The 6,450-nt window shown below is 35.6% G+C and overlaps 1 protein-coding gene across 1 annotated transcript; it reads right to left on the reverse strand.

Annotated features, from left to right (window-relative positions):
• Positions 1-3,602: 3,602 nt before the first annotated feature.
• On the reverse strand, positions 3,603-5,593 carry LOC109705853 (transcription factor MYB29-like). The gene is made up of 3 exons (XM_020226634.1): positions 5,224-5,593; positions 4,937-5,066; positions 3,603-4,792 (listed from the first exon to the last, which is right to left on the reverse strand). The coding sequence occupies exons 1-3, from the start codon at positions 5,354-5,356 to the stop codon at positions 3,973-3,975; spliced, it is 1,083 nt and encodes a 360-aa protein (XP_020082223.1). The 5' UTR covers positions 5,357-5,593; the 3' UTR covers positions 3,603-3,972.
• Between the last annotated feature and the right edge of the window lie 857 nt (positions 5,594-6,450).

Here is a 6,450-nt window from a genome sequence, read left to right on the forward strand (position 1 = left end):
TTATTGCCAACAAATTATAAATACACTAGTAATTCTCTTTTCCCTCCTTATTTTCTTAGACAAAACATTATTTTGCAACTAGTCAATGCATTTTAATTAAGTTTACCAACAACAAAAAAAACTATTATTAGTCTATCTGTGAACAGAAACCAATGACTTAAAAAGTTTGTTAGTAGCTAGGAAAAAATAAATGAGGCCTATAATATTTGTTGCTTAAACGTGGACAAAATATTTTCGACCACACATTTTTATAAGATTTGTAGTTTTCATAGAAAGTTGATATTGCCATGCACTAAGCTTTCATAAATGTCACAGTTAGGATGTCAAACTCAATTCTATGGTCCATTCCAATGGAGTATTGATTCTTCAACCATAAATTTCTTCATCCCACTAAGCAAATTAAATTACACTTTTTTTCTTTTTTCACACGCATAAAAATTGACAGGAGACGACTATGCATGCAAGCTAAAAGGACTACGTATTCTCCTTTGCAATCTTTTTTTAAGTGTAAAAGCTACCGATAGTTCTTGTACTTTCCCAATATATATAGCGATGGCGACTTGATTCCTTTTTACGGAAATAGTATAATTTTCAAATTCAGAAAAAAAAAAATCCTTTTTTCTTTTTTATATAAAATGATGATTCCATCCATCTATCATTAATAATTCGTTTTGAAATTCAAGTATGGCCAAATGTTATTTTGTAATAAAAGGTGCCATTGGTATACCCCAAAATGGGGGTTACATTTTATTCTTTTTCCATCTACTTGTCACACTATATTTTTTTTTCTTTTACTCGATAATTATTTGAATTTTTGTGAATTTCAGAACAAGGGTGTAAGATATATATCTTCTTTTAGGATGTACAAGTAGAAATTTTCTAAATTAAAATATAGGGACCAAGTTGCCGCAAGAGATAATATACGTATCTTACATATATAATTAAAAAAATAACTACTGTAACTTTTTTTTAGTCCTCTTACGTGCAAGCGTGAAAATTTTTTATAAAATAAATTAAAAAATAAAATAGCTATAAATTCCAAAGTCATTAACTTTCTATAAAAAGAAAACAACGATAGAAAATTAATTTGTACTTAAATTTCAGTTACTTCATTTCCTATTTTCAATTCGAGAATACTCGGGAAAAATAAATATATGATTTCCACCAAGCTAAAACAATTTTTAACAGCATGTAATCCGTTTTTAACCTAAAAATTAGTTACGACGACTAAGCATAAGCACAAGCATCTACATCAATTATCAAAGACACTCCAAAATGGGAAATTTTTTTCAAATAAACTTTTAAAAAGTTTATAATTTTGTCTAATAACCCTATCAATTAAAATTTTCTTTGGTCAAATAACCCCTATTTTATCCATCTCAGCACCACGATGAAAGAACAATTAGAAAATGGTACTGCATCGTTCATTGTTTTTAATAAAATTTTAAAAGACTATAAACTATTTACCACCTTAAATTTTAAAAAGGATGAATCGCTTATCTGTGTTTTTTTTCAAAAAAATGGTAATGGATTCATGATTTCTTTTTATTTCATGTATAAAATCCTAACAATCACATAAAATTTTAATAAATTATATATAATTATAACAACCCAAATTAAGTTCCTAACAACATATTCATCTCATCCTAATAATCAAACATAAATTCCAATAATCCACGTACAATCGTAAAAATCCTAACAACTTATTCATGCAATCCTCATAATCAAATAAAAATTTAAATAATTCACATACAATTCTAACAGACTCACAAGAATCTTCACAATCTGAAAACGAAGAATAATAAGATGATGAATGATTCACCGAACGATTCACTATTTCTCTCATTTCAGTCCAACATGCCAATGAGTTTGGCAAGAAGAGGGTTAATTGGGTAATTAAAGATTTAAAAAAGGATAATTTGGTCAAGTTTAAAAATTTTTCAAGGATTATTTTATAAGAAACTCCCAAAATACAATTTGGAGTGGCAAAAATATAAACTGATCATGATCAGCTTTCTGATTCAGTCTGACCTGCAAAACAACTAGCTCTGGGCAAAAAACATCGCTGGAAAAATCGGATCCGTATATACCAAATCTTGTGATCAAATTAAAATTCTGATTTGGGTTCGAACATGAATATTCAGATGACCCTGTTTTGCATTAATAATTTAAGTAGCATGACTCTAATTCTATGAAAAAAAACTCCCTTCCTTTAAACTCCGACGTCCTCGTCAAATTCAAGCACACTTACAAAACACCAGACGATATAAGATTTGTCTCGTTAGCTAACCTTGTGGGGGAGCCGAGCTGTGAGCTTCACATACAACGGTTGTTAGCCGGAGAGCGCATGTTCAGATCCAAACATCCTCGATCTTTCAAATCGAGTCTGGGTTCGGACACGCAGTATGCTGCTGTCAAAAGTTGGGTTCTTGACCAGATCTGGCGCAGATCAAAGTGAGTGACTACTCATTTGCTGCTAACAATTAATTGCCCAACATGATTTTGATCCAAACCTAGATTTCTGCCACCCCGTAAATGCAAACGTACCTCTTTCCCACATTGTCAAGCTGAACATTAATTTTAGATAGGGACTTAACACACCAAGTTATTGTACGTAATCGCCGCCTTCACAGTATGCACAGTACAAAAGCACTATTCATATATGGCTTCGGAGAGTACATAAATAGTGCTCAAACTTTGAGCTAAAACTAATATTACGATATTACGATAGTCCCATATCAGATAATGTTGAAAAGTGTGGTGGGTCTCTGGTTTGGACATACTAGTATAGATGACTGGGTTTAAACTAATATTATAGTATTTTAATAGTTCCACATCGAACAATGTGAGAGAAGTGTGACGGGTGTGACGGACATACTAGTATAGATAATCGGGCTTAAATATTTTGGGTCTGCGGTTTGGGCCCGACGATGCTAGCGAGTCGGATCGTTATATTTAGTATCAGAGTCTGATAACCAGCTAGAAGTGTAAGATGGATCTCACATTATCTGATAAATCTGAAACTATATGTGTGATTGAGCCGGGCCGACGAGGACGTCAGGATCTAAACAAAAAAAGCATGTGACATCCCAATAGTATAAATAACTAGGTTCAAATATTTTAGACCGATAATTTGAATCCAACGAATTATTATTGTTAGCGGGTCGGGTCATTACAAATATACAAATAGTGCCCGCCTAATCTTATATAGCCCAGAAAGCTCCACATATATCATCAGTAGAAGAAACCGGATGCAAGCACGGTACTTTCAAACTTTTTTTATTTAAAAAAAAAAGTAAATAAATGTGCAAGCAAGCATGATGTGTCATTTTCCTCCGACTAGGCTCCTTCTCTCGGCAAATTCGTATTATTTTTTATTCGCTTGTTTGAATCAGAGTGTTGATTCTAGAAAGTCTTGCGGATGCGGTTTGATAATAATGTTTTTTAATATCTATCAGTGTGGCTGAAAACATATACAAAGTTTTTCGTGCCGCAAAAGGTAGAGAGACGGTTGGAGCCTCCGTGGAATTGAATATGACTGATGATGACAAAGCGAATTTGCAGAGATGTGAATACTCCTAATTCAAATTCGGCGAAAAGAAGAAAGGAACCAGAATGAGATTTACTCAATTTTAAGAACAATTCAAGTACACAAAACCATGGTTTCACTTTCCTTCCTACGCATGTTCGCTCCTATATTATATACACGAAAGATTAGAGAATAAGAAGAAGAAGAAGAATGAAAAATCTATGACACAGGAATACACGCACATAGAAAGCATCAGAGAACCTCCGACTCCAACATCCGGTTTAGGTATGCATTGTTCTGAGTCCGTCTATGAAACAAAGGATCCGCCGAAACTCAATTTAAGTGCAGCCAACAACAACAACATCAACAACACCGACACCGACGACGACGACGACGACGACAACAGCAGCAGCAGCAGCAGCAGCAGCAGCAGCAAGAAGAAGCTAAATATCGTTACCATACAAATCAGAAGATTGGAGCTGCAGATTCTGAGCCCAGGTGCTCAGCTCGTTGTCAGAAAACTGACCGCCGCCGCCGCCGCCACCCTCATCTTTGACATCTGCATAAAAGGCGTCCTGGCTCTCGCTATCCATAATAGCTCTCACGGGCATTATCGGAAAATTGCCGTTTACGTACTCCGACCACTTCTGGTCCTCCAAATCCCCTCCGATGTTAACTTCGCCATCCTTGCTGCTCAACAAAATCTCTGACCACGGAAAGCCGCCGCTATTATTCTCGCTAGTTGCACTGTCGGTACTCAAGTTAAGCTCACCGTCCAAGCACTGGAGCCCCTGGAAATGTTTGTGATTTGGCGGCGGCGGCGCGCGATGGTCGCTCATCGTCGACGGAATTGCTGAGCTGCAACAGCACTGATCAAACAAGGGAGGCGGCGGAAAATTCCGATTATTCTCCGGGCACGAGCAGTGGGGGTTGTAAGCGGAGGAATTGCGGAGACGAGGAAAGAAGCATTTCGTCGGCGAGATCGAGTTGTTCTCCGAGGCCGGAGTCTGAATCAGAGGAAGCAGACCTGTTTCAGAAACTATCTGGATTGGATCCGACGAGGTCGAGGCGATTTTTTCAGTGCTCGCGGGCTCTTCTCCTCCTCCTCCTCCTCCTCCTCCTCCTAGTTCGATATCGGCGAGTGGCTTGTGGGTTGAGGGGTCGATGCCCCTCTCTCTCAGCCTCTTCTTGAGGCACGAATTCCAAAAATTCTTGATCTCGTTGTCTGTCCTTCCCGGTAACTTCGCGGCAATCTGCGACCATCTGACAAAATCGACGAGAATTAAGAGGGAAAACGCTGAGGACCCACCCAGCCAGATGCTGGAATTAAAACAAGTCTGCAGTAGTGCATTGGAATATAACTTAATAAAGAAAAACTAATCGACGAGGTCGAATTAAATTAAATACCTGTTGCCTAGAATTGCATGGAGGTCGATGATGAGGCTTTCCTCCTCCTGTGAGAATGAGCCCCTCTTCAAATCAGGCCTCAGATAGTTAATCCATCTCAATCTGCAACTCTTTCCACACCTCTGAAGACCTAAAAAAAAATAAAATAAAATAAATAAAAAATAAAAATAAAAATAAAAAGAAAGAAAGAAAGAAAGAAAGAAAGAAAGAGCTGTACATACATTTGCTTAATTAATTATACATTTCTCCTAAAATGAAGCTGTTCATGCAAAAACAGTTAGTCTTACCTGCTAGCTTGGGAACAGAGCTCCAGCAGCCATGGCCGTACTTGGTGATGTGCTTCAAGAGCTTCTCATCCTCCTCCGGAGACCACAACCCCTTCCTCAGCTTCTGCATGTAGCAGCAAGAGCGCTTCCCCATGCAAATGCTAATTCTAATTCTAATTCTAATTCTAATAAATCATCATGACTTGTGTAATCTGTTATTATAAATGGAACTAGAAGAAGAAGAAGAAGTGGGTGTTATAAGTAAGTGCGTGGTCTCTGAGGTGGGTGGGAGATGCGTGGAAAGGGAATGGTTGATTGGAAAAAGGAGAAAGAGGTGAGTTTGGAAGCAGAGCAGCAGTGGGAAGGGGAATTAATTGCTGTGGAAATGGGGAATGAACTGCAGGGAGACGAAGGTCACTGTCAAGTTGGTATGATTGGATTTTGGCTTATTTTTTAGGGGCAATTTCATAGATGCCCCTTCTAAACTTTAAAATATCATATATACCCTTCTAAAATTTAAAATATCATATATACCCCTGTAAACATCAAAAATTAACATCAATACCCCTACTGTTAGTTATTCTAACTTTACCATAGTTATTAAATGGTTAAAGATGGGTTAACTTTTAATATGACTAGTTTACCCTCAACTCCTATAAGTAAAAATGCATGGAGATCCCTCAGCTATATGTCATTTTAAAACAACTCCCTCAACTTTTATATTTTAGTTGACATCCCATTAATTTTTAATTTTTTAAAAAATTAACTAATTTTAGTGCACGGAAAATGAGATTTTGTCCATTTTTTTAGATTTAACAAAATCTAGTGGCTCTATTTATTTTAGCAAAATAATAACTATGTATAAAAATTTAAATTAAAATAAAAGTTGAGGATTTTTTTTTTATCTTTGTTTAATCTTGGAAACTTGCAAAATTTTTTAACCAAAATTATTCACGATAATTTTATCTATATTAAATGCATTAAAAACTGAAATATTATTATTTTAGCTTTTGAACAAAAACTCTCTCTTTTTCATCGACGAAAAATGCATGCATTATGTTATATAATTTATTTTTGATTAATAAAAAAAATAAATCTATCATTTATTTTAAATTTACTATTACTGATTAGGAATGTGAATTGATATAGATATATATGAATCCAATTTTGAATGGTGATCTTAATTGATGCTGAGCCAGGGATAGTTTCAGTTATAGAAGCAATAAAAAAAGTCTCATTATATTCAAA

This window comes from Ananas comosus, unplaced genomic scaffold (genome assembly GCF_001540865.1).
Source record: "Ananas comosus cultivar F153 unplaced genomic scaffold, ASM154086v1, whole genome shotgun sequence".
NCBI classification, from domain to species: domain Eukaryota; kingdom Viridiplantae; phylum Streptophyta; class Magnoliopsida; order Poales; family Bromeliaceae; genus Ananas; species Ananas comosus.